Below are 27,135 nucleotides of genomic sequence, written 5' to 3'. Positions count from 1 at the left end.
GGGGCAGACGGTGCTGACACAGTACTAGGAGGGTGGTGGGGGCGTGGTCACAACAGAGACGGTAATACTGATGACACACGAGGTGGGGAGCCCCAAGGCATCCCCTTGACACCAGCCCCTGAGTCTGACTCCATGTCTATGTGTCACCCAGGCGAGGGTGTCGGGTTAAAGATCAACTCAGTCGTAGACCTGCAGGTGAATTCATGGGAGAGACAGCAGAGGGGAAAGCGTCTGCGGAGCCTCCAGCCAGGACAGCTGTGGAGGCCACTTTTTTCCTTTTTCTGGGTTCTCTGACTTTCACCACCACCTGCGGAGGTTCTATGGAGCTGGGGCTCCGCCATCTTGGTTCCAGCTCTCCCGGATCATCCAACACAGGGGTGGGCGGCCTTTCACCATCTCCTCAGTTACCCACTGCTTCCTCTGTCCTGAGGATGGTGGGTGGAGGTGCAGCCAGCAAAGCGGGGCCTGTTTCTGGGGGGACTGGAGGTCACAGTTCATGTGCACAAGGACAAGTTCTTGGCGGGAACCCGAGTCACTGACCAGAACCAAAGGTGGTTATATACAATTTATCTTTCCAAGAAAGTACTACATTTAAAAAAAAAAAAAAAAAAGTAAAAGAAAAAAAAAAGAGGACACCCAGGCCTGATGCCCCTAGCAAGTCTGCTGGACTGGGCAGGCCGGGGGGCAGGCTGGAGGGGTGCGTGCTCAACTAACACTACTGGCAGAAGGGGGAGGCAGTGGGGTCAAAGCCTTTAAAAACATCCTTGAGGGACCCTGCGTCCTGCTCACCCTCGCGGGCTGGGCTGTTGCCAGCAAATGGGCTTCCGGAGCCTGTCTTGGGTGCCTGCTTCACAGTCCCAAAGAGAGTGGGTACAGGCAGGTTGTGTACCCCAGGCTGCGGCGGGGTGCCCTCCTGAGGTGGGGTCAGTGCGGCAGTGGCAGCGGGGGTCGTGGCGGCCTTGGGCCGAGGCCTGTTGTAGCTGTTGTACCTGTCTGTAGCTGTGCCCCCATCGGTGCTGGCCTTGCCCGCTTCAGGCTGCTCCAGGGCAGATTTGCGGACGAAAGGGGGCTCCTTGGCTTTGGTGGCAGCACCCTTACCATTGCCCTCGGTGGCCTTGGGCTGGGCGCCCCCATCGGCGGCAGGCTCTGTGACGACCTTACCCGCCACGTGCGGAGTCCTCGGGTCGTAGAGGCTGATGCCACTCAGCACATTGCTCTGCCCACTGACGCCACCCTGGCCCAGTCCACCGGCCGCCAGCACCCTCGGGTCATAGGGGGCGATGGCAGGGGGCGACGACTCACCGCTGGGGCTGCCACCCTGTGAGGACACCTCAGCAGGACCAGGCTTGGCTGCCCGGGAGACAGCTGCAGGCTCAGCTGGCTTCTGCAGTCGCGGGTCGGTGGGGGCTTTGCGCACTCGGGGGTCACTAGGCTTGTCTCCTGCACTGGGGGCTGTCGAGGAGCCAGTGGCGTTGACAGTCTTGAGGATGCGAGAGAGGAGCTCAAAGTCGGGCAGGCTGGATCCGGATGCAGCGGGCTCTGTAGGGGCACCGGGGCGCTGCCGGGGGTTGGTGGGTGCCGCAGTGGAAGGGCGGTGTAGTCGGGGGTCCAGGGCTGGCAGGGCCTGCAGGGCAGCAGGCACAGGCGGCACTGTATCCTGTTTGGGGATGGGCAGGGGGATCAGGTCCTCGGGGTTCCATAGTACAGTACGAGCGAAGCTGGGCCGGCTCAGGGTCACGTCCTTCTTGATGTGGCTGAACTGCTGCAGCTGCGAGCGTGGGTCCCGCAGCGGGTGCCCAGGCAGGGGATCCAGGGGGATGTTCACAGCCTTCTCCCTCAGGGCCCGCTCCCCTTCTTCCTCCTCAGCAGGAGGCGGTACGGCCCCCTTGGTGCTGCCGGGGCCAGCAGGACTCGTGTGGAGACCACCATCGGGTTTGGGGGCAGGCAGTGAGCGAGCCAGCCGGGGGTCGGAGGGTCCTGCATCTCCAGGCCCTGACCCGCTGGACGCCTCAGCATGGCGGCTAAGTCTAGGGTCCCGGCTGAGACGGGGGTCTGCCAGCCGGCTGCCTGTGGTATGTCCCTTCTGGAGGCGGGGGTCTCCCAACACACCGCCACTCAGTTCCCCGGCCGAGGCCTGGGGCCGGCTAGATGTCTGCTGCCGCAGGGTCCTGAGGATGGAGGAAACGCTGCTTCCACCTTCATCGTCATCACTAGAGTACCAGTTCCCCGTGTCACCTGAGGAAGAACAGGGAGGGGCGCTCAGCCCTCTGGGACCCTCATGCCACCTGCAGGCCAGCAGCTACTCCACTTCGTCCCTGAGAACCAGTTTTCCCTGAGAGCCACTATGCTGAAGATCAGGAGGGGCTGGAGCGTTTAAGGTTCACACTAGGAGGCTGGCACGTGATCATACCATTTGACAGATGAGAAAACAGACCAGGTGCCAGCAGTTGAGAGACTCCCAGCCCAGGGCTGTCACTGCTCAAGGTGCTCTAGGTACCACTGGGCTCGGGGCTCATACATACCCCACATGTCCCAAGGCAAGGCAGCCAAATGGGTGACCTGCCGAAGCCAGGAAGAGAGGGTGGGGAGACCAGTCCCAGTTCCACCTTCAAAGTAGGTGAAACCTTGTCCCACTCCCATAAGGGACCCCCATGGTCCCATCCCACCCAAGGAGGAGACCCTAGGTTGAGACTTGGGGGCTGACGTGACCGCCCATCTCTGGACACCGTGAACAAGTAGCTCCAGTTCTCAGCTGCCCAGGAGCTGGGTTGGGGGCTGCAAGGGTCTCTCTGAAGACAGTGAGTTCTAGGGGAGAACACAACACACCCCATGCCCAAGGATGGGATCCATCTTCTCCAACCCAAACTCCAAGGGCAGCCCCAACCTACTAGCAGCACCACCATATGATTCTCTCCTGGCCTGACCACTGCATGGCCTTGAGAAAATGTCTCCCTTCCTGATATGACTGCCTTCTGCCTGTCCCTGGAGGATACATGCCTTCCTCATTCTCCCGGTCTTGCTTGCTGCTCTCAGCCAGCCGTCTCGCTCGTTCCTCCTCCTCTTGCTGCTTCTGCTGGATCCGCAAGTACAGAGCCCGCTGGGTGGAGGGCAGGAAGTCGGGAACTGCAGCGCCTGGCTTTGGCCGGCCAGGAGGCCCGCCCTCAGAGAAGCTGTCAGACTCCATGGGCAGCTCAGGGAAGAAATGCTCCCCAGGTCCCCCCACCTGCTCCTCGCAGGGTCCGTAGTCCTCTGTGGTGGGCAGAAGCAGGGTTTCATGTTGGGCCGGGCTCGAGGTACAGCCTCTAAGCCACCCCTAACCCTAAAGCAGAGACCCTACACACACATCAACACAGCCCAGCCCTGCCTGCAGGGCACTGCCTGGGGCCCCACATGGAGCCCAACTATGGAGAATGGAGTGTCCCCCGCAACCCCCTCACTTCCAGAGGTGCAGAGGTGCAGCCATTAAGAATGAGCTTCACATCAGTCCTCATGACTCTGAGACCAGAACTAGACGGTAACCGGCTACCAGTACCAAGTGTTCGGAAAGGGATCACACATCAGAGGCCCCAGAGAGAATAGGAGACAACATGGAACAAAACTCAAAATTATAAAAAAAGATCAGGCTCACTGGTCAGAAAGAAACTGCAGGAAACTAAGACTATGGCCCTTGGCCACCTTTCAGGTCTGGAATGGAACTCACTCTCATGGCCCAATTTTCAGACAAGCAGTACTAGATATATAGGGGCCGACAGTGTAAGTAAGGTCGGGTCACCATTCAAAAACAAAGGGGTACCACTCAGAGGGGTTAGGAAGGAGGGTGCAATGGACAGCAGAACCACAGGGAGGAAGTGGCATAACTAGGTACATGGAGGGGATTGCAATCACTGAGATTTTGGAAGCAAAGTGTGGTTGTTGTTGTTTTATGAAAACAAAACCAAAAAGTGTGCTTTGTTGAATGTAAAACTGTTGATCTTCTCTGTAAACCTTCACTCAATTCACAATAAAAGTTTCAGGGTAACAACGTAACAGAACTAGGATCATGGAGAGCTACTGGGGCCGTGGGAGACGTCGAGGGAGTGCAAACAGGGCAGAAGCAGCTAAGGTGCTTATAATAAAAGGGTCTGAGAAGACAGACACAAAACCTGCCGCCGGAGATGGGACTAGAAGAGAGGGTGGATGGACAGTCCCCTTCTGATGCCACGTGCTGCTGATTTAACGATCTGCATCAAGCACAGGTTCCAGCATTTCTTTTCAAACCTCATAAAGAAGACACGCACTTCATCTCCGCAATGAGCTTTCAATAGGAGCTCGGCCCGGATTAGACCGCAACCCTCCAGCGCACTGCAGTGGTCACATGGCAACCCAGCGCTCACGCTCAGAATTCCTCCTCCTTCCTCACAGGCTTCTCCACCCTGACAGTGTCCATAAGCATGCTGTTGTACTTATGGGGCCGAGGGAAAGAAGTCTGTTTCTCCTACAAAGAAACTGAAGGATCCCTTATAGCACAAATGGTTAAGCGCTTGGCTGCTAACTGAAAAGTCAGTGGTTCGAACCCATCAGCTGCTAGGCAAGAGAAAGAAATGGCAGTCTGCTTCTGTAAAGATTTACAGCCTCAAAAACCTTGTGGGGTAGTTCAGTTCTATCTCACGGGCTCACTGTGAACCAAAAAGAACTGACCGTATCGAACAACACCGTTAACAGCAAGCAATGGCTGGAGAGTCATCAATGTGAACTCAACCGCCTGGGGTAAGCAGGCTGTGGGGTGAAAATGACAGGCTTGGGATCACTCCAAGGAGCCCTTTTGGAGAAAAGGCCACACAATCTGCTTCCACCAAGATCACAGCCTGGAAAATCCTACAGGGAAGCAGTTCTAATGGGGTCGCTCTGAGTTCACACAGACTAACAACAAGAGGACCACCTTCCCTGACACTGTATGTGTGTTTGGAGAGAGACAGACAGACGAACAGCCGGACAGGCACAGAGAAGATCCTGAGGACTGTATGGAAGAAAAGAGGTTCTGTCCGCACCGTGCATCACATGCCACCAGCCACACCTACCTGCTGTGCATTCATGTGCTTAACATCACCTACTTGTCAACAATCCGTGTGACTAGGGGCTACCCCAGGGAACAATCTGGGTGGACAGACACGAGTCTGTTCAACATGGAGCTGTGACAATGAAAGAAAGGACACTTGTTCTGCATGACTGAAGTGTGGCCACAGACACAGTCGGTCCTTGTTAGTCACGGAGTCCGGACTCCGAGAGCCTGTTTGCAGCACTCACTTGTGGACACATGCAGAATGGGGCAGACGCAACAAATGGCCGCAGCTGAGAACTAACAGGCCTGGTTCTGAGGTGTTGCTAGTTCATGCTGGCAGGATTTTATAGAACGTAACTAAACACAAAGAATGAGAATCAACCGGCCTTTCTGAGCAATAGTTTGTACATGCTTCACATAGAAAAGTACACCCAACAAAAACTGAAGCTCCCCCTTCTTCTGGCCCCTGAATTTGATCGTATAATTTGGTAGCAGCATGCTCCAGGCCACACGTGAGTTTGGGGCTGGGGACACATCAAGTGCGCAAACAAGTGAGTCCCTCCATCATGAGACTTATTGTTGAGAGAAGCTCACAAAGAAACCAAAGACTCAAAGAACTAGATGGTGCCTGGCTCCCACTACCAACCGCTCTGATTTAGATTACAACATAGAGTGAGGAACATGTGGGATAAGACTCCTAAAACAGACTAGATGAGCCCTTTGAACCTGAAACAGAAGCCTTCCAGCAGACGCCTCTCATCTAAATAACAGACTGGCTATGAAGCCACAGGATCACCAGTGAGGATTGCCCTCAGGGCTGACTGTGAGGCCTGTGCTGGGCTACATGAGACCAAAACCCAAAATCCTACTGCTGCTGAGTTGATTTCAACTCACAGTAACCCTATAAGGCGGAGTAGAACTGCCCTTTGGGTTTCTGAGACTGTAACTCTTGACAGGAACAGCCTGATTCTTCTTTCTCCCATGGAGTGGCTCATGGGTTCAAACTACTGGTCCTGTGGTTAACAGCTCCACATGCAACCCACTCCGCTACCTACCGAGGCTCCTTACATGGTCAACATTTATCCTACAACAAAAACAAGATGCTAAGGAGGGGCAGGGAAGTGAGGTTAATGCAAACAGAACACAAAGAATAGAATGTTGGCACATTGTAACCAGTGTTATGGAGAAAGCTGTATAAAGATTGTTCACTGGGGAGCTAATATGCTGTGTAGATTTTCACAAGAAACACATTAAAATATGAAAAAAGAAAAAAAAAAGTGAACCACTCTATCTCTAGGATCTGAGCTACAAAAATGACTAATGGATTAGGTGAAAAGGAAAAAGTGTTTTAAAACCAAGTACTAACAACACCCTGGTCATTTGGCATGACACAGATAGTGTTCTCCATCCTACTTGGGTGGGTAGTGTGTCTTGAATCTTATTGAAAGCTCACGAGTGGCTACCTAAGGTGCAGCTATTGGTATCTCCCCATAGGGAAGAGGGAAGAGTGCTAAGAACTGAAGAGGCTTGGAATCAATGAGTCCAATGGACTGATGGAACATGAAAACATCAGTCTCCACAAAACTGAGACCAGAAGAACTAGAAGGTACCCAGCCCCACTACCAACTGCTCTGACAGGGATCACCTAAGAGGGTCCTAGATGGAGTGGGATAAATTGTGGAACAGAACTCCAAATTATTTTAAAAACAAGACCAGTTTTACTGGTCACAAAGAGATTAGAGGAACCTGAGACTCTGGTCCTCAATCATCCTTCAGGTCTGGAAAGGAACTCACCCTCAAGGTCCAGTTTTCACCTTAAGCAGTAGATTGGTACAACAAGCCTAGTAAAGCATGCTCACCATGGAATGGCCAATCATTCAAAACAGGCACCATTTTACTAAGGACAAAATTGAGAAGGGACGGGAAGGTGGGTGGAATGCAGACAGGAACTATAGGGAGGAAGAGGGGGAACTATTTGCTACACGGAGGGGACTGTAATCACTGAGATGAAATAAAGTGCACGATTTTATTAATATAAAACTGATCATACTGTCTGCAAAGCTTCCTTCAATTCACAAAAATTACAAGAAAAAAGTACTAAATTTTGAAATCAACCAATTAAACTTCTATTACTGTAAAGAAACAAACAAAACCCAGAGAGACAGAGAGGCTCACAAGGCTGGGAAGGGACAGAGGGAACTGCAGAGCCAGCACTCGGCGGGGCTGCCCTGTGTTCCTGGCTCCCGTGAGTGTTCGGTCTTGGACGAGGCGCAGCTATAATACTGTATCACTCATTTTAGTGGGAAATTGTTTGTGTTGTTCCTGTCTGCTAGGATTCCGCCCGGACTGCACATTTAGAAGGGTAGATTCTGTGGTACATGAATTACAGCTTGAGTGCTTTTAAAAAGCGAACTACTTTAGAGGCCAAACTATCCCTGGTTAGCTAGCTGCTAACCGCCAAGGTCATTCAGTTCAAACCCACCAGCCACTCCTTGGGAGATCTGCGCTGGTAAAGATTTCCAGGCTTGCTCTGAGAGCTAACTCCACAGTATAGAACCAGCACACCAGCACTCTAGAGACCCCCAGGTAACCACACCAGCACTCTAGAGACCCCCAGGTTAACTCCCTCCTCTATTCCTGTACCTTTGAAAAAGGAAGGGGGCGGGCAACCTGCTGCTCTCCTTGGAGAACACATCCCTCCTCTACAATTCTAAAGTCCTGCTTCTTTCCCCAGCCTCCAGGCAGCTATGAAGAGACTCTCAGCTCATCTGTGCCTCCCTGCACCCCGCTCCACGCCACAAGCCAAACACGTTCACATTTACATCAGCAGCCTGACCCTCTCCCCTTCCCCCTCCAAGTTTCCACATGGAAGCTAACTGACACCCATTCTCAAACCTGCTCTGCCCCAAGTTTGTACAAACCACCGGTCACATGCCTTTCCTGTCCACTATGTAGACGCGCACACACACACACACACACACACACACACACACTCTCACTAACTCACAATGGTGCCAACTCCAAGCCATGAAGCCCAAACCTATTACTGCTTGCCACCTTCAGGCCACCACCCAGGGTCACCCCACAGCAGCCTGGATGCTTCTCCGGTTCCGGTTCCATTCTGACCCTTCACCACTGGCAGCCTTGGCTCACTCCACTTACAACCCCAGAGCACTCCCCATCCTGGTATCTGGGTCCCTTGCCCTCTGCTCTCCCTTCCCAAGTGAACTGCATGGTGGCGGCCTGTGCTCTTCCCCAGCAGGCTGGGCTTCCTATTCAGACCACTCATCCGCAGCAGCCTCGTCCTTACAAGTGGCCCACTCCTCCATTCTGTTTCCCCGCCTCCTACTGAACGCCACTGGCTAATGCAGTATCCTCCCACTTAGATGTGTGGAAGCAGTGACAGGTTGTCCACTTGCTCACTGTGTTCTAGGCCTAGGGCCTAGAACAATGCCTGGCCCATGGCCTCCAGTTACACCCTCATCCCTCAGGTGTGGTGGCCTGGGGCCAGTTCAGGTAACCCACCCAAAATGGCCACTAAGCTGTCCTATTTCAGTGCGAAAGGAAGGAAAGAGGAAAACAGTCTGTGGTAGGCATAGAAAGGGTTGGCATGACACAATGGATGCCCTGAGCAGCTCCCAGTCAAGGATTGTCTGGCAGGAGGCTAAACTGGCAGGGGCACGTGACTGGTCCCTACTGGAGCGTTGGCCACCTAGCCTGATGCTGCTTCACACTTCGACCCTCTAACTTCCCAGCAAAGTTTAATCAATCCACTATTACAAAGGGACAATGAAAGCAGGCACACAAGACCCCAGCCTACTGATAAGACACGGATGGGGATACCGACCAAGGAAGAAAATCCACCTCCCTGCGAGGTGCAGCCATACCAGGGCCCTACATACCTGCACTCCCGATGAGTCCGGGCTCCATCTCCAGGCCCTCCTGCTGCTGGTAGAAGTTCTCATAGAAGTTCTGTGCTGGCGGGATGGGAGGCATCATCCCCGAGTGTGGGGAGTCTCCAGGGCCGTAGGGCATCATGGGGGGGCCACCGCCAGGCCCCATAGGGGGTCCAGGGTTCATGCCAGGACCCATCGGCATGTCTGGATGCATGTCAGGGTGCATGTCAGGGTGCATGTCTGGGTGCATATCAGGATGCATGTCGGGGTGCATGGGTCCCCCCATTGGTCCTGGGGGTCCCATGTTGGGCCCAGGTCCCATGGGCCCTGGGGGCCCACCGGGTCCAGGGAACCTAGGAAGAGAAGGAATGGGTGCTTGTGAGGAGCCCACATGGCCAGGAGACATGGACTGTCCTAAAGCCAAGTGGACAGGCTTGGCCCAGAACTCTGTGGAAGGGAAGGCACTCACCTCACGCCCAGCTTCTCAGCCAGCTGGCCTGTGGGCCGGACCTCGATCTCGAACAAGGAAGGGATCTTCTTATTGTACATGTTTTGCTGCAGCTGCTGCTGCTGCGGGGACAGGGGCTCATGCACAGGCATCGGCGGGGGCCCAGGCGGTGGGGGTGGGGGTGGAGGGGGGGGAGCAACTTAGACATTGGGTACCTAGGGGGTGGGAGGGGGGGGGGGGGGGGACCACCCTGCATGGGCCTGCCATTGGGAGAGGTCGGGGCTGGAGGTCCAGGTGGGCGAGGTGGCGTGGGCAGGAGGCCCACGCCAGGTGGTGGCTTGGGCAAGGGGTTGATGCCTTGCTTCTTCAATTCCTCAACTTCCTTCTCGTCCTCGGCACCTGCTTCCGCGTCGTCTGCCAGCATCTGTGGGAACAGCAGGGTGAGGGTATGAGCCAAGGTGAGGACGGAAGGGGCGGCTGTTTAAGAGTTAGCAGCACAGTGGCAAGAGCCATAATTAATTAAGGAATAAAAATGAATAAATTGTGACATATTAATCGAGGAATTAAAATAAATCAATGAGACGACGAAGACCCTGCACATTGAAGAATTCATTGTTTTAGCAACGCAACACTGAACTATTTTCCTTGGATAGCAGAGCTGTAAGGATTTAATAGTCTCTGCGCAGATCCCTAGTTAAATTTTCTCTTGTTGAATCATTCTCCAATTTATTCATGATTTTATTAGTATCCTTTTACTTTAGATTTTGACTCTCCTACACTTTAGTATATTTTTATTAAAAGTTAGAAGCCATATATTAGCTACATTTTATTCTACTTAGTTAGTTTTAATACTTATATTAACAATGTTCTTAAGACTGCTAGGAGACAGGATTTGTCAGTTGAATTACTAGCAGCTTAGGTTTAGTGATTGTAAACATTCTTCCCTGTAGCCTCAGTTTAAGGCAATAAAGATTCCCTAAAAGCAACTAGGCCATAAATAAGGGCTGTGGGTACAAGAATTCCTAAAAACAATTAGACTATAGATAAAGACTATGGGGTATATTGTTGTTAAGTTGTTAAGTGCCATCGAGTCGGTTCCGATCCATAGCGATCCTGTACAGGGTTTCTGAGGGTGTAAATCTTTACGGGAGTAGAAAGCCTCATCTTTCTCCTGCGGAGCAGCTGGTAGTTTCGAACCGCTGACCTTAAGGTTCACAGCCCAATTTGTAACCACTACGCTACCAGAGCTCCTTATGGGGTATATACAGATACTAAATAAAAAGTCTGACTTAGACGTTCTTAAATTAATGATCAGTAAAATAGAAAAGTTGTTTTTCATAGCCTCAGTTTTTTAAGTGTTCTGATAGGTGATGTTTTTGTATGCTATAAACAGATAGTGTATGGAAGAAGTTAATGGTGAGTTAATTGCACCTAACAACTAAAATTAACAAGACTTAACAGACAAAGGTTAAGAAACATATGTGAAGGTTAACTTGCTTCTCAAAGAAAAGAATAGATTTATGTAGGAACAAATGTTTAACTAAAAGGTTTCAAGGCGCCAGAATGTCTCGTATGCCTTGAGATAATGCCTCTTTGCTGTAACTTTTCATCCCTGTTGTAAATCATGAAGAATGTGCCCCAGAATTGATTGTATTTTGATGTCATTGATGACTATGAAAGCAATGTTTTTTGTAATGGTATATAAGGGGGTTGTAAGATAGACTGGGAGGAAGTAGAGGTTAAGTAGAAGCAGAAGGAAGGAAAAGAGAGGAAGGGGAAGAAGAAGGAGTATGAGGTGGAGAGGAGACGAGAAAAGAATGGAGGGAGGATAGAGGGAGTAATGTAGAGAAGGAGCAGGGGAGTGGAGTAGTGAAGGAAGTAACGTAGATAATTAGGAGGAGGAGTGAAGAAGGAAAAAGAGTGAGAGTAATGTAGAGAAGGAGACAGTAAAGAAATGGAAGGAGGGAAGCTAGAAAAGAAGCAGAAGAGATGAGCAGGAGGGTAAAGAATGAGAGAGTAGAGTAGCACAGAAATAAGAATAATAAAGTATGGAAGAAGAAGAATTTGAATTAAGACCCATCCTTCGCCAACGCCGCATCCGTCTTCGGAAAAACCCTGGAAAGTTTGCTGGGGCTGGCTCCCGGCAACACAGGCCACCTTAGAAAGGGCTGCTTGCTAGCATATCATCTTATCCCGGAGGGCCCAACACTGATCCCTCGACAGATGCTAACATGGCTCAGAGGTGTCACACCTCAGCCTTCGAGCTGGCTCGTTTGCCCCAGAAGTGACTCAGGATCAGAGCAGGCGAGCATCAGGTAGATCTGCTGAGCAATATGACGAGGGTGAGAGGTGCAGAGGGCTCTGGGAGGTGTAAAAGGGTAAGCAGAAACTCTGGGATCTCTGGCACAGGGAGACCCATGAACTGGAACCAGCATTTTGGGGTAGAGACCAGGGACAATGCTGTCCCCGTGGCTGAGCCCTTCTGATGGCTCCTTGGTGTTCTCAGGTGAAGGCACCAGGGTCCTGCCAGATTCCACAATGACAAGCCCACACCCACCTTCCACAGTGGCCTCCTTGGTCCACCCTCTGGCCCCTCTCACCCCAGCATACCCCATTCCTCCCTCCACCTCCTGGTGCCCACTTCTGCCCACTGTCCAGGGCCTGGCCCTCCATTACTCTTCTGTAAGATGACTCAGCACAGCCTACGGACAATCCGGCCAGTGTCTCTCTTTTCTGGGCATCGAGACTACCCATCTCTGTGCTGTCCTCTGCGCAGCATTAAGACCAAAAACCCTGCTACCGGATTCCAAGTGACCCTACAGGCTTGCCGAAGCTGTGAATCTTTACAGGAACACAAGGCACACTGCCATAGTAGCTAGAGGATTCGAAATGCTAACTTTGTAGTTTGCAACTCAGAGTTTAACCACTGTACCACCAGGGTTCCTCAGCACCCAGAGGGCACGTCATAAGTCTCTGATAAATGGGGACTCTGAAGCCCCAACTCTCAAAACACCCTCCACGAAGCTACTTCTAGACTGTCCTCCTAGACCCCACTCCCCAGCCCCAAGTAGCCCCCACAATGTCCTGAGGGGAAGTCCAGCTCTAGACACACACTGCCTCCTTGCTTCCTTGTCATCACTCATCTGTCATCTCCTGCCCTGCCCTGACCTGCCAACACCACCTGGAAGTCTGGGAGAGAAGCGCCAGAGTCTGGAGCCCTTCTGTTGAAAAGACAAAAAAGAAACCAACACAGGGGTGTGCTTGTCCTTGTAGCTCCCAGCCCTGGTCCAGTTCCCACTGCCTCCTTCAAAGGATTGGTTCTGACAGAGTTAAGGGGGTCCAAAAACCAGAGCCACCCTCTCAAGAGTCTCAAGTGACGAGAGATTGTCACATTAATAGATAATGTAAAGGATTGTGGTTAAGCCTGGAAGAGCCAACAGACTATGCATGCTCGTCCATGGGAGAAAAAAGTAAACCTGAGTCAACAGGCTTAAAAAAGTTTTTGCCCCAAACTAGCAACCAACTGCCATGGATTACATTGTGCATCCCCCGCCACTCCCCTGGCCACAAATGTGTCGACTTGGCTAGGCCTTGATTCTCAGTAATTATGTAATTATCTTTTGTGACCTGATTATGCTATGTCTTGACTCAATCAATTTTGAGAATTAAAAAAAGACATCAAATAAGCAAGCAGAGAAAGAGGAACCTCAGTTCCACCTAGAAAGAGCTGGGAGCAGAGTGTGTCCTTTGGTTCTGGGGTCCCTGCGCCGAGAACCTCCTAGACCCAGGGAAAAACTGAAGCCAAGACACATGGAGATCTCCAAGGAGTCCTCAAACGTGGGAAGGAGAGCAGACCCTTCCTCCAGAGCCAACACAGAGAAAGCCTTCCCCTATAGCTGATGAGCCAAATTCAGACTTGTCACCTCCCAAACTGCGGGAGGACACTAACCAGCAGAATAAATTCTTGTTTGTCAAACCATCCACTTGTGTTATTTCTGTTACAGCAGCACTAGAGAATAAAGACACAACCCAAATGTCCTTAAATGGATGACCAGACACACATCCAGCCATACAATGGAACAGTACTCAGAAAACAGTGGAAAAATGTACCAGGCTGAGGGTGAGAAGCCAAACTCAAAAGGCCACGCCCACACACACACACCCCTACAGGTAGATGCATTTTAAGAGAATTTGTACACCGTACAAGTCCATTGAAAGACCATGCTTGAGACAGCTAAAGGGACAGAAAACAGATCAGTGGTCACCAGAAGCTGGGGTCAGGGAGAGGATAGAAGAGTTTTTGCGGTTATTTTGGGGTCTTGATTTTGTGCATTTTCGCCAAATCTCACAGAACTGTACACTGAACAGGCGGGACTTTATGAGATAGGTAGTATTTAACAATCAGGAGGAATCCTGGTGGGTGCTGTAGGGTCAGTACTGGACTGCTGACCACAAGGTTAGTCAGGGTTACTATGAGTCACAACTGACTGGATGGCACTTAACACCAAGCAGCAGCAGTCCCAGGTTTAAAATCAGCTGCTATCTGTACTGTGATGAATCACATTTACACAGCTTTTTTGCCTACGTCTGTAATGCCCATCAGGTGGGACAATGCAAAAAAGATGCCTGTGGCCCACAAAGAGAATTGGGCAGCTTGCCAATATGCAAATAAGGTGCATGGAACGCCCTTTGGGGTTGTTGTTGTTAAGTGCCATCAAGTCACTTCTGACTCATGGCAACCCTATATAAGATTTCTGAGGAGGGGCTAGTGAATTTGAACCGCTGACCTTCTGGTCCAGCACTTATCCTACAGAGCCACACTAGGACCATACAAATACGGTGCATGTGGAGACTGACCAGTTTTGCCATCCTGTTAGCTTAAAACAAAGCAAATTCGAGAGCAGAGATGGGACCTCCATATAAAGCAGGAAAAAAGGCTCAGGAATGGAGCAAGATTTGAGCCTGGTATGGCTATTTCCATTTCATTCCTAACTTCGAAACTACTGGAAGTCGGCCTCTGCTGGGGCGGTACAGAAGCTTTGATTTAAAATACCTGTGGCTAGAAGCGTAACTGTGATCTGAGTTTTCATCAGGGTACCAACAGCTACACTGTATAGTACCAGAGCCACCGGCCACCAGCTACTGAGCTCTTGAACTGTGGCTGGTTAAATGGAGATGGGCTGCAGGTGCCAAACGAGCTTCCTACCCCACCCATCAAAAAAACAGAAAATATTTTCACTGAGTTCTGTGACTGTGTGTTCTGTAGGGCTGTGCTTGTCTTGAGCACAGATGCTGAGCCACCAGCAGGGGGCAGGCCTCAACCAGATAGTACGGAGTTCTTCACATGGAAAATCAGATATGTCTGTAAGTCCACTGGCTGGTTAGACTGCAAAAGGACTCACAGACTCTAGGTATTTACTGATTAATTATAAACCCCATTCCTAAGCTAACAGGTTCCCGAAAGGGTCTGGCAAAGATAAGAATTTTGTCCACGGATATTTTGCGTGTTGCGTAGGATAGTGACACTCTTACTGGTACAGGGCTTGCCCAGAGTCCCTCCAATGGCCCCTGCCACTGTTTAAGCAGGGCAGTTGGAGGCGGGCTGGGGTGGGGTGACAGGTAGACACTGGAAGCTAGCTAACGCAGTCAAGGACTCCAATCTTTTCTATCTAGAGAAATAGCCCATCTACCACCTCCTACAATGGTTTGAGAACTAGAAGGCCTAGCAGCAAAGTCCTCACTTACAAGGAGACCTGCTCTCACCCCATTTGAACTTTGGAGGCCCCTCTGGTAACCATGTGCAGGAGTGGGAACCCCAGAGTCCTGAGTTCAACTCCCAATGGAGAATAGACAAGAGACTGAATTTCCAGTACCACCTGCAGAGCGAGAGAGCAGCAACCTCATCAGAGAAGTTCCTCTTCCACAGACCTGTCCTCATCGCCTGCACTTCCTCAGCCACATAAAGACATTGTCTGTCTGTGTGTCACTCTGGACTGGTGGCTTGTACGCTGCTGTGCTATTATCAAATAGCAGCAGGGTCACCCACGAGGGATAGGTTTCAGTGGCACTTTCAGACTAAGGACAAAGGCCTGCAGGTCTACTTTGGAAAACACGGACCAAGGAAAACCTTGACGGAGTGGTGTGTTGGAAGAGGAGCCCCCTAAGCTGGCAGACACTCGCACACCAATGGTCCTGAAGAAGGTGCAGCAAGTCGGACTGGACAACAGCCAACAACTAACAAGTTCTGCGGAAGTAACCCCAGACATCTCCATTAAAATGGAGGCCCCCTAGAGCTCTCTGGTGGTTTGTGCAGCGTGGATGCTCTCCGACCGACAACTAAGAGGTCACAAATGTGTCTGAAGGCAGACCAGGCAACATCCATTTTGTAAAGCTGCTTCTCCACCCCCCAACAAGACCCCAAGCATTGAGCCGCCCAATTAAGTGGGCAGTGCAAACCCACAGGCTACTCCAAGGGAAAAAGAAGGGGCCTCCATAAAGACTGACCACCTTGGAAACCCTCTGGTCCAGTTCTACTTGATCCTACACAGTTGTTGAGTCAGAATTAACTTGACAACGGGTCTGTTATTTTTGTGTGCTGTATGTAAGATAAACACTTAACTGCTAACCCCAAGGTCTGTGGTTCAAACACACCATCTTCTCTCAATAACCTTGTACCGTGACACTATGAGTTGGAACTGAAGGCACTTAACAGCAAGCACTACCCTCAACAGAAAACAGCCAGAGAGAAGACACATTGGGGACCACAGAAGAAAAGAATGTGGTCTCACTTCTTCCTCCTTACAATGGCCCAGCTGGGAACTGATGTAACAGGAAATCTTGACCCTGGCTCCAGAAGAGCGGCCTGGGTGCTCACCTTATCCAGGAGTTCCCTGGTCTCCTCCGTCAGCGGGTCGTGGGAGAACATGCAATCGTCCTCATTGATGCAGTTCCCGGTTGTGTGGTACAACTTACAAGGGAAATCGCGTACCCATGAAATTAAGGTCAACACCTCACCTCACGAACCCGCCAACCCCTCTGACTTGGAAGCGAAAGAATCAGGTGCCTTCCTCAGGGCAGCACAGCACACGGGCAGCATAGCCAGGACTCGTCCAATTCACCCAAGCACCTCCCACCCTGGGGGCCCGGGTCCCTATCCCCAGTGGGAGTGAAAGGAGTTAGGTGACGTACCCAGCTGGGAAAATCCCAGAAAGGCCACAGGTAAGTCTTGAAAGTATGAGAGGGTTTCAGAAAGTATGTGGAAACACAGAATGAAAAAGCCAATGGAATTTTTCCACCATGTTTTTAAGCTCTCGTATGTACAAGAGAAGACACAGATTGTGTGCCTCAGTGTACCGCTAGATAGGACACAAGCCAGCTGTGACAAAGGAAGGTGAGGAGACTGGAGACACACTGCTGTCTCAGGCCTCTCAGTGCACCTGAGGCAGTTGGTGACAAAGGATATCATGCATGTAGGGACAGTTCTCGGCGCGGGCGCAGAAGCCCGTGATGTAGAACTTGCACAGCTCTCGCTTCTTTGGGAGCTCAATGTCGTGGCTGAAGTTACAGTGGTCTCCCTGGAAGAGAAGCGGCGAGAATGTGAGGCGGCAGCAGCAGTGGACAGTGAGTTCTGACAGCTCTGTTATTGTAGAGCAACTAGGGAGGCCACGGGGACAGGCTCCCACTCTCCTTCCCCAGCCTTGGAGCTTCAGACTTCCCTCCTCCAGGAGGAGCTCCATTCTTGGGCCTCTGTCTGCCTCCCCCCTGCACATCCCAGCTTCCCCAGCTCCACCCCTCTGCTGTCTGCCTCTGTCTGCCTCCCCCCTGCACATCCCAGCTTCCCCAGCTCCACCCCACTGCCTTCACTCCTGTTTCACAGCCAGGATTAGCCGCCTACCCAGTATACAGTCCCACACTTATGACGAGGCCCCTTACCCACGTGCACCGCCCTTCCACGAAGTACTTGCAGATGACTTTGCCCTTCTTGTCTGACTGCTGGTGGGGCTTGTCGTGGTCACTCCTCCGATAGTTCCCTCCACAGCCATCCTGTTGGGGACATAGAGCCAGGGTGAAAGGGAACATGATAGAATTGGGAGGAGATGGGCTAGACACGGGTCTGGACTGACAGGAGGGCTTGGCGGTTGGCAGGAGTGACTTCAGGTGACGAGGGTACTGAGCTGACCCACAGGGGACTCTTCCTCCGGTGAGGTGAGTACAGGGCTGGAGCCCAGTCTGATGGAGTGCTGCGTGAGCTCTGACACTGGTGGCACAGAGATTAAAGCATTCTGCCACCAGCCAAAAGGATGGCAGTCTGAACTCACTAGGCTCTCTGAAGGAGAAACATAAGGTTATCTGTTTCCTTAAATACCACATTCCTTCAATGAGCTGGACTGTCACAATGGGTGCAACGTGTGAGATGGTGCCAAATGTCATACCCAGGGTCACTCTGAGTTGGAACAGACTCCACAGTGCCTAACAACAACCATCATTTAAGTAAAAAAGACCTATAACCCATTAGAAAAGGTAGAGAAGATTATATGCAGTTCCCAGGAAGAAAAGTACTAAATGGCTCTTCAAAATGTGAAAAGATATTCAACCTCACTTATACAAATACTCGGCATCCTGGTGTGGTACTGTGGGATAATGTGCTGGACTGCAAAGTCGGTCTGAGCTGCAAGGTCAGCAGTTGAAACTCACCAGCCTCTCCCTGGAAACCCTATACAGAGTCGCTGTGAGTCAGAAATGACTCAACGGCACTTAACAACGTACAAATACTTGGAAGTCCTGTTATGGTGCTGTGGGATAAACCACTGGACCGCAAGGTCATTTGAACCAAAAGGTCAGTGGTTCAAACTCACCAGCCACTCCTTGGAAACCCTATACAGGGTCACTGTGAGTCAGAATCCACTTGACAGCACTTAACCACATACAAAACGTACACATTTTCCCACCTTCTGGATGAGTAAAGATTCTTTGTCTTATTAAAGCAGATGACGCTACTCTGACTCTCCTGGGGGGCAGCTGTACACTCTCCTGTAAGGTCGCTCTGACTGGGAATCGACTCGGCTTCAATGGGGAGGTGGATGGGCAGTGCTGACCAGTAAAAATTGATGTTCCACATCAATACCAAGGAAAATGTTTCTACCTTACTCTAGACCCTCCAAGGCTAACTGAGTGGGCCGCCCAGAGCCAGCCTTTGAAACCAGAGGCTCGATTTCAGTGAGTCTAGAGGTTCACAGATGTGCCCAAGAATAAACGGTTACCAACTGATGGGAACTACGGGACAGAAAAACTCTCCTGAGGATGAGAATGGTACCTATCCCAGAATGGGAGGTATAAAACTGCTGAACTGAGGTACGCTTTGCTGAACGTATGATACCTCAACAACAAAATGAAAACAATATAATTTTGTTTTTCAAAATGTAAAGTATTGTGAAAAACTCTGTCAGAATAATTGTACTTTCAGAATTCATGCTCATAAATCGCAAATGTAAAAATTTTTTTAAATTCCAAGAACATCCAAGGGGCGTTGGGCAAAAAGGTAGATTGAGGGGTGGGGTAGGGGCTGACTCACGCCCATGTCCTCGTCATAGAAGTCCTCATCGTCGTTCATGGCACCCTTGTTCATCCCTCCACGGCTCCCTCCGCGCCCACGGCCTCGGCCCATGCCTTTCCCTCGGCCTCGTGAGCCCCGGCCTCGGCCTCGACTTAAACCTAGAGGGTGGAGGCAGTATTAGCTCCACGGCTGCCGGAAGGCGTACCCCCACAAGCTCATCACCTCCGGGGTCCCTGCCCACCTCGCCCTCGGCCATCCTTGGAACGGCGGTACTGGTTCAGCTCCTTGGAGTACTCATCGTAATCGTCATCTGCCATGGGCTCCTCGCTTTCTCCATACTGGGATTATTGAGGAAGGAGAGAGACATAACCCTGCCCCAGCTGGACCTGACAGCTGTGTACACTCTGCCCCCACCCCCTTGCTGGACATCCTTAGGGCGCCCCAGCCTCTAACTGCAGAGTCTGAGAGCAGGTGGTCACTGCGGGAACCCGGGCCATGACCCTTCTGCGCACAACTCATTCCTCCCACGTGGTCTTCACTCCTGATAGCCCCAGCCCATGTGGCACATCAACACCAGACTCTAGTCCCTCCTGTGTGACCATAAAGGAGACTCACTGCCTGCATGCTGGGGGGGAGGGGGATAAGCAACTCTAACATGACACCCTAACCCTAACATGACACCTTAACGCTAACACAACACCCGACATTGGCGGACAAGAACTATTTCTAGAAGCCAGCAGCCCTGACTTGTTGGGAGGGACAGGGATGGAAGGAAGAGTATTCTCTGTCTACCCTTTTGTACCTTCCCAATGGTTCTGTTCCTAGACAATAAGAGAGGCTTCCTGTGCCTTTCTACACATAGGAGACCCTATGCTGTCTGCAGTGCAGCCAGCCCCCCAGCCACCAGATGAAGGGAATCTTACCTCCATCTCCTCGTCATAGAAGTCCTCCTCATCTTCTGGGTGATCTCCACCCACGGAGCCCCGGCCCCTGCCTCGGCCACCCCGGCCCATGCCTCGGCCTCGAGACCCTCCGCGGCTGCCTCGGCCCCTGTAGCCGCGGCCCCGGCCCCGGCTGCCTGCACGGAGATTCAGACAAATGAGTGGAACAGACATAGACTCGGCACCCGAGATGCAAGTCACCTAAAGTTTGTCCCCAGGGCCAATCACTGTCTTCCTCCTCTAGGAAGTCTTCCCAGCCCCTAGACACATGCCTGTTGCAGCGCTCACTGACCTGCCTCCTGGGATCTATCCACCTTAGCCTGCAACATTTGGCAACCCTCCCAAGCCACATATGGCTCCCTGAGCATTTGACATGTGAGAGATATTGCAAGTGGAAAATGCACAAGGAATTCTAAAGACTTCGTGCAGAAATAAAAGGAGACCATCTCATTAAATGTAATAAAGCATGCTTATATGAAGTTTTCGTAGCACTGACTCTTCCTTAGTCATATTCTGAGTATCTTCCAATGTGAAGGGAGCCCTCTATCAGACAATGTCCTGTGGCTACTCATAAGGTTTTCAGTGGCCACTTTTCACAGAAGTAGATAGCCAGATCCTTCTTCCTAGTCTATCTTAGCCTGGAGGCTCTGATGAAATCTGCCCTGGGTGACACTGCTGGGATCTGAAATACTGGTGGAATCATTTCCATCATATCAATATGCCAGATACCACAGACATACAGGTAGTGACTGGAAGTCAGAATTCAGCATGCTGACTCAGGGGGAAGGCTTTCTTCTCTGACGGCTCTGGAACTTTCGCTCCTGGGCCATTTTCATGTGACTTGGCATCCCTCTTCCCCTTGCCTAATTCACTGAGCAAAAACTGACTCGATAGTACTTCACAACAACAAATCTCAAAAGAAATTGACTTAAAACACACCCCAGGAGTTCTGGTATAAGTTCGGCAGTTCAAAACCCATCAGTCACTCCTAAGAAATCTTAAAGGGACTCACTATGTAAACTGGAACTGATTCCATGACATTTTACACCACCAACAAACCTCATTCAAAAAAAAAAAAAAAAAAAGACAACCCTTTCCCACATGGGATGACAACCAGAGGTACAGACGTTTAGATTTACAACACATGATTTGGGAAACACAATTCAATACATAAGAGCAACTCCACATGTTAGAACTGAGTGCTCAGGGTTTCGTGGCTTGTCCACCCGGAAGCAGATAGCCAGGCCTTTCTTCTGCAGGACCACCTTGGGTAGACGTAAATCCCCAAACCATTTCCACCACACAGGTGCGTTACTACAAACATGTTCAAACTTATTATGTGTTGAAATGTTTAATAGTTGGTTGATTGTGTGTTGTTCAGCTGGTTCTAATTCATAGGGACCCTGTATAGGGTTTCCGAGGCTGTAAATCTTTACAGGAGCAGAAAGTCTCGTCTTTCTAATGTGGAGCAACTGGTGGATTCGAACTGCTGACAATACAGTAAGCAGTCCAATACATAACCCACTATACCACTAGGACTCCTAACATTTTGATTAGGTCAAATAAAATGTTACTGAAGTCAATACTGGACTCCTGATGTGGTGCTGTAGGACACAAGGTTGGCAGTTCAAATCCACCAGCTGCTCCTTGGAAACCCTCTACAGGGTCGCTATGAGTCAGAACCTACTTGATGGCATTTGACAACAACAAAGTCAATACCACCAGTTCCCTTTTACTTTAAAAAAAACATGTCTACTATGAAATTTCAAAATCATGTGGTGGTGTGCATTATACGAGGGAGCTTTTAACAGTTGATGGAAAAATGGAATGAAAAGACAATGGAATTTTCCCACCAACTTTTGGAGCCCCTCTTATTTCCACCAAGCAGCACTGGCAGCAGAAGCTCCCCAGGAGCAGGTGACCTGCACCCAATGGTCACCTGAACCACCACCCAAACAGTAAGCAAGACCTGGGATGGGGCTCACATGCTTCTTGAGTAAGAATGCTAGGCCAGAAGGTTCAGGGCTGGAGGTGAACCTAAGAGGTCAAGCTGGATTGCCTTGTTTTCTCTGTCCCTCCCCCATCATCCTCCCAACTGACACAGGTCAAGGTTCAGAGGCGTGGCAGTCACAGAGGGCCACAGTCTCACCTGGTCAGGTGATGGGAGTTGGGCAGGGATGGGGAGTGGCCAGTAGTCAGTCACCGTGGCCCATCCCCCACTTCCTTTCCCCACAGCTCATCAGTAACTGATTAGCTTACAGTCCTATTGTTGGGGGCCTTGACTGTCTCACGGGGTTTCCTAGGCTATCATATCCACAGAAACAGGTCTTTCTCCCTGGGAGCTCTTGGTGGGTTCAAGCTGCTGACCTTTCAGTGAGCAGCCAAGTACTTAACCACTGCGTTACCAGGGCTCCCTGAACCAGGAAGGGTTAACCAGACCCCTGCTGATGTTGAGACTCACAGCAGCCCAATAGGACAGCGTAGAACTGCCCCTAGGAGACGACAGGGTTTCCAAGGCCGACTGCCTCTTCCTTCCACTGCAGAACCCAGATTGCTGGGTCCCAATCACTGACCTTCCAATGACCAGTCCAGTGCTTTCAACTACTGAGCTACCAGGGTCAAGTCAGGCGCAGACAAGGCTTTCTCCCAGGTTTAACCAGAGAAGGAAAAAGGACCAATTTTCTCTTCTGGAAGTTCAGTGTTATTCACACAGCCCCTGTGCCTCCTGGACCCTATCAAACCATTACCAGGCCATTCCTGTCCCCACTACCAGGAAGTGGATGAGGAAAGACAACAAGAAACCCTTCAGTAGCCACACTGGCCATCTCCCCTCAGGTGTCCCGTGCCCAGCATGTGCAGCTCCCTGCTGCACCCCATCCCAGACACAGCACGGCCGGGCTCACCTCGGCCTCGGCCGCTGCCCTCCTTGGCACGCCGGTACTGGTTCAGCTCTTTGGTGAAGTCGTCGTAGTCATCCTTGGCCAGGTCCTCCTCCTCCTCCCCCTCGTACTCCCCATACTGCTCGTTCTCGTAGTCCTCGTACATGTTGTAGCCCTTGCTGTCCATCTTGGAGTAGGACTTCTTGGGCAGAGATGTGGGGTGCGAAGAGGGGTACTGCTGGTGGGACTGCCGGGCCCAGAGACAAAAGGGGTTAGGCAGGAGGGCTGAGCCAGCCAACTTCCCAGTCAGACAGACCCCTAAGACCCCTCCTCCTCCCTGAACAGACAGGTCACTCTGTGTGACCCTGCTGCCTTCTAGAAGCACAGCCTAAAGCACTGAGAAACATGGAAAAGAAGTGTGGGGCAGAGAAGGGGGCATTTCCCTAGGGTCCAGTGAGCACATTTGGGGGAGGGGGGCCTGGCAGGTTCTAGGGTGCTCCTCAGCCACAATGTTCCTGGAGCCTTAGAATTCAACTTATGGCCTGTTAGGCAACCCAACTAGAAAGCTCCTTCAAGGGATGCTTTCCACCGTGTGCGAGCGCCAGTGGTGCCAGGTAAAGAGAGGTCAGTAGGTGGCTGGCTAAGTAGGTAGGTAGAAAATTGGTTGGATAGACTGACAGACAGGAAGACAAAAAAAAACAAAAAAACAAACAGGGACCATCAAGTCAATGCCAATTCACGGCGCCCCCATGTACAGTAGAAGTGCACTCCACAGGTTTGAACAGCAGACATTTCAGAATTAGATCTCTAGGCCTTTTTTCCAAGGCATGTCAGGGTGGACTCGAACCACCATCCTTTAGATGAGCAGTCCAGTGTTAATCATATGTGCCACCCAGGGCTCCAGACAGAGACACACACACACAAATACTTCAGCCCCCTGCTCACAACTGAAGTGAGTGGCGTTCCCTCTACTTCCTACGGTGGATGTACCACAGCCCTGCAGCTGTGAGGCCTGAAGCTACATTAGAAGATCCAATTCAATCACAACCTCTCAGAACAAATCATTCACTCTGATGAACAATGCTGAGGCCCAAGGCACGGGGCAGCTTTGAAGAGCTACGAACTTGGAAACGTTTCTTAACTAAAACGTGAAAACCCAAGTGGATTTCCCCCACTTCTTTAGATTATTATTGGGCAAAGGAAAAATCAGTATCCCAATTGAAATCTATGTTCCAGCTCAGAAACACACTGGTGAAAGAACGTGCCTTCCTGCCACAGGACACTGGAGGAAAGCTGACCCCTGGACCCATCTCACTGCCTCTCCAGTTTTCACAGGTCGATTCTGAAGTGGAAAAGAGGCAGCTCTTGCTGTGGCCCCATCACCATCGTTCTTGGGGACATACTGAGTCCTGTCAAGCCCATAGTGAAGAAGCAGCAGAGACTAGGACTAGGAGCGTGGCTTACGAGATCAGCTACTGGTTTGAATCCCAGCTCCTCCACTTGAGCTGGATGTACCCTGGTTGACATTTTCTAAGTCTCAGTTTCCTCACCCATAGAATGGGGATCAGAACAATACCTGACACCTCAGAAGATTGTGTGAGAAATTCCATGTCAAGTTCCTTGTAAGAATGTGCCCAGCATGAGTGAAAACGGGTGACCCAAGAGGACAGAGTACAATTCCACTTAATCCAAGAGCCCAAAGGAGGCAGATGAAGAGCCCAGAGTTCATCAGTAGTTACCAGGGCTCGCTGGGAGACAGAGAGTGGGCGTTACTGCTTAGAGGACTGAATAGCTGTTAAGGGTGAGGAATATATCAGGAAACCAGTATTGGTGATGGCTGTACAACATGGTAAATCATGTCACTGAACTGATTATCAGTAAGAATAGGTGAATGCCAAGTGTCTTGTCATATAAATGAGAGGACTTCAAAATGGCTCATGGAAAAAATGGAATTGAAAGATAACAATTTGTCCACTAACTTACTCATGTCACCACAATTTTTAAAAAAGGTGGGCGGGGGGCAGTGTGTAATAGGGGTGAGCTCCACAGACGGACTCACCGGTGGGTACGGGGGGCTGTACTCCCGGTATTTGCGGTGCCCCTTCTCACTGGGGCTGAAGTCCGAGTCATCGGAGAAGTCGGAGAAGTCATCGCTAGAGGAGGCGTGACGCTGCAATGAGAGGGAAGGGGACATGGTGACTCTGCGGCAGGGACAGACCACATTGGACCACACTGGACACACCTAGAGATACCTTACCTAGGGACATCTGTGGCAACAAAGGATGAGCTGCCACCTTTTTTTTTGTTTTTTTTAAGATCTTTCGGCGATGACCGAGTGAGCACCTGCTGGAACTGCATCGACAGCTCTGTGCCCGGGGCTCTCGGCAGCCCTACCTTGTGCTTGGATTTCCTCCTCTTCTTTGATCGCCTCTTCTCCTTCTCCCGCTCTTTCTTCCGCTTCCGCTTCAGCCTCCGGTGCACCTTCTCCTCATCCGAGTCACTGTGGTACTTCTCCCCCTTGTCCTTGCGGCTCCGCTCCGGTCCTCCGGAGGTGTCCTGGGTCTCCTCAGCCCCATCATCTTCAAGTTCACCTTCTTCCAGCTCACCATCCTCCCTACAAACCAATCCCAGAACCACTGTGAGCGGGAGCCTCAGGGGAGCTGCTTTGGTCTGGCCCATGATAGTCAAGGAGAGGAAGAGGCAGAGCAAGGGCACACCCAGAAAGGCCTTAAGACCCCGTCCCTCATCGTCCCCAGAAAAGGGCTAGAGGGAAGGGAAGGGCTGAACCACTAATACTGGGAAGACTCTAACCACTACTTCCCAAAAGTCCACAGAGCCAGTGGTGTTGGGAGACACGGTCTGTGGTCAGATGAGTTTAGCAAGTCCCAATGTGGGGGCTTGCCACACTTAATGCTACCAAAAGTCCAGAAAAGCCCATCTGAGCACTTCTGAAACTCAATGGACCATAAAAGTGTCTCTTCTCAGGGAGCCCCAAGGAGCCCACCTCACAGAGCTTGGGGTTACTCACTCCGCCCCAGCACCTCAAGGCACCTAAAGTTAGCTACCATTCTACCTGGGGGTTGGAGGGATCGATGGCTGTGGACAGAGAGTGGGACTCGCCACAGTTCTAAACCAGAGGTGTTCCTCAGATTCCTGGTCCCCCACAACCACCAGAGACTCCTAGTGGCCAGCCTGGACTATACTATAGCCACTCAACACAGAAAGGACTTTCTTTACAAGAGCCCCATGAGAACATCAGTGAACAGGGCCAGTGAGTCAGCTGCACCAGGTGGAAGAAAAGGGGCAGGTCCTCACCTGACTTCACTGAAAGAAGGCGTCACCCACATCTCACCCACTGCCAACCTGCCTCTCTTCCTCCTGTTACCCATCTGGCTCACCCCACCCCACCCCCATCTCCCTATCCTATAGTTTCTACTGCTCGCCATTTCAAACCCCAGTATTAATAAAGCTGACCGCACCCTCTAAAATCGATCAAGCGGGTGGAGGGGGGTGGGGTGAGGGTGAGGGTACAGAAGGGAGTCACTGGAAAACCCAGCTTCTGGGCCAGACCCACAAACACACTTGTCAAGAGTACAGGAGCTGGTACAAAAAAAAAAAGTTTCCAAAAGATGACCATGGAAAGGGAAAGCTTCTCAGGTGAGATGGTAAAAATTCTTCCCTGTAGCCAATCCATCAGGAAGTGAAAGTGGAGAGTTAGAACTGTGACGCCTGGCTCTGAAAGGCTAACAAGGGAGTCAAAAAAAAACGCTCTAGGCCTGTTTAGACAGTCTGAGGTCAGTTGGGGAGAACAACCTAATTAGGCAAGACTGTCCCTGAAGCCCCAAAGAAGCACTGAGCTGCTTAACTGAAAGGTTGGCAGTTCGAACTCACTAGCTACTCCATGGGAGAAAGATGAGGCAGTTAGTTCTACTCTGTCCTATAGAATCACTGTGAGGCAGAACTGACTTGATGGCAGTAGGTTTGGTTTTGGGTGGGTGGGTTCCAGTACTGCAAAAGGTTCTGACAGGCTTTGTGGAAAAACAAGCAACCAGACCACCCTCCAGAACCCTTCTCTTGTAGCCACCTGAATGCTGCTCCCCAGGAGGCCTTCCTAGAAGCACTCACTGCTAGTTCAAAGAAGACAGGATGGGTCTGGCTTAAACCCAAGGAGCTCAACCACCTCCATCCCTGACCCCGGAGCCCCGGGCAGAGGTCAAGAACAGCTCTCAGACACAGAATGATGGACACAAAACTCAAATGTTTAAAAGGGAAGCACAAGACAGGGGACCCCATGCAGCTTTCTGGTAAATCAAGAGGGGCTGCCCTGGGCAAGAAGGCTTCACACTGTGGGAGAGCAGCCAGCATTCTGGAAGAGCCAGG

At 51.1% G+C, this 27,135-nt stretch overlaps 1 protein-coding gene across 1 annotated transcript in view; it reads right to left on the bottom strand.

Annotated features, from left to right (window-relative positions):
- Positions 1-715: 715 nt before the first annotated feature.
- Positions 716-27,135, bottom strand: part of ZC3H4 (zinc finger CCCH-type containing 4) — a 44,570-nt gene continuing 18,150 nt past the window's right edge. Inside the window, exons 4-17 of the mRNA XM_006868436.1 lie at positions 25,150-25,518; positions 24,815-24,925; positions 22,780-23,002; positions 19,859-20,013; positions 19,177-19,273; positions 18,954-19,093; positions 17,315-17,425; positions 16,845-16,956; positions 16,257-16,366; positions 9,623-9,806; positions 9,404-9,578; positions 8,941-9,287; positions 2,998-3,249; positions 716-2,235 (exon numbers count right to left, since the gene is read on the bottom strand). Coding sequence (XP_006868498.1) covers positions 716-2,235; positions 2,998-3,249; positions 8,941-9,287; positions 9,404-9,578; positions 9,623-9,806; positions 16,257-16,366; positions 16,845-16,956; positions 17,315-17,425; positions 18,954-19,093; positions 19,177-19,273; positions 19,859-20,013; positions 22,780-23,002; positions 24,815-24,925; positions 25,150-25,518 — 3,906 coding nt within the window. The remainder of the gene's footprint in view (positions 2,236-2,997; positions 3,250-8,940; positions 9,288-9,403; positions 9,579-9,622; positions 9,807-16,256; positions 16,367-16,844; positions 16,957-17,314; positions 17,426-18,953; positions 19,094-19,176; positions 19,274-19,858; positions 20,014-22,779; positions 23,003-24,814; positions 24,926-25,149; positions 25,519-27,135) is intronic.

Source organism: Chrysochloris asiatica, unplaced genomic scaffold (genome assembly GCF_000296735.1).
Source record: "Chrysochloris asiatica unplaced genomic scaffold, ChrAsi1.0 scaffold00116, whole genome shotgun sequence".
In the NCBI taxonomy this organism is placed as follows: domain Eukaryota; kingdom Metazoa; phylum Chordata; class Mammalia; order Afrosoricida; family Chrysochloridae; genus Chrysochloris; species Chrysochloris asiatica.
The sequence above is the reverse complement of the archived record's forward strand: the minus strand, read 5'-3'. Positions and strand labels throughout refer to the sequence as shown.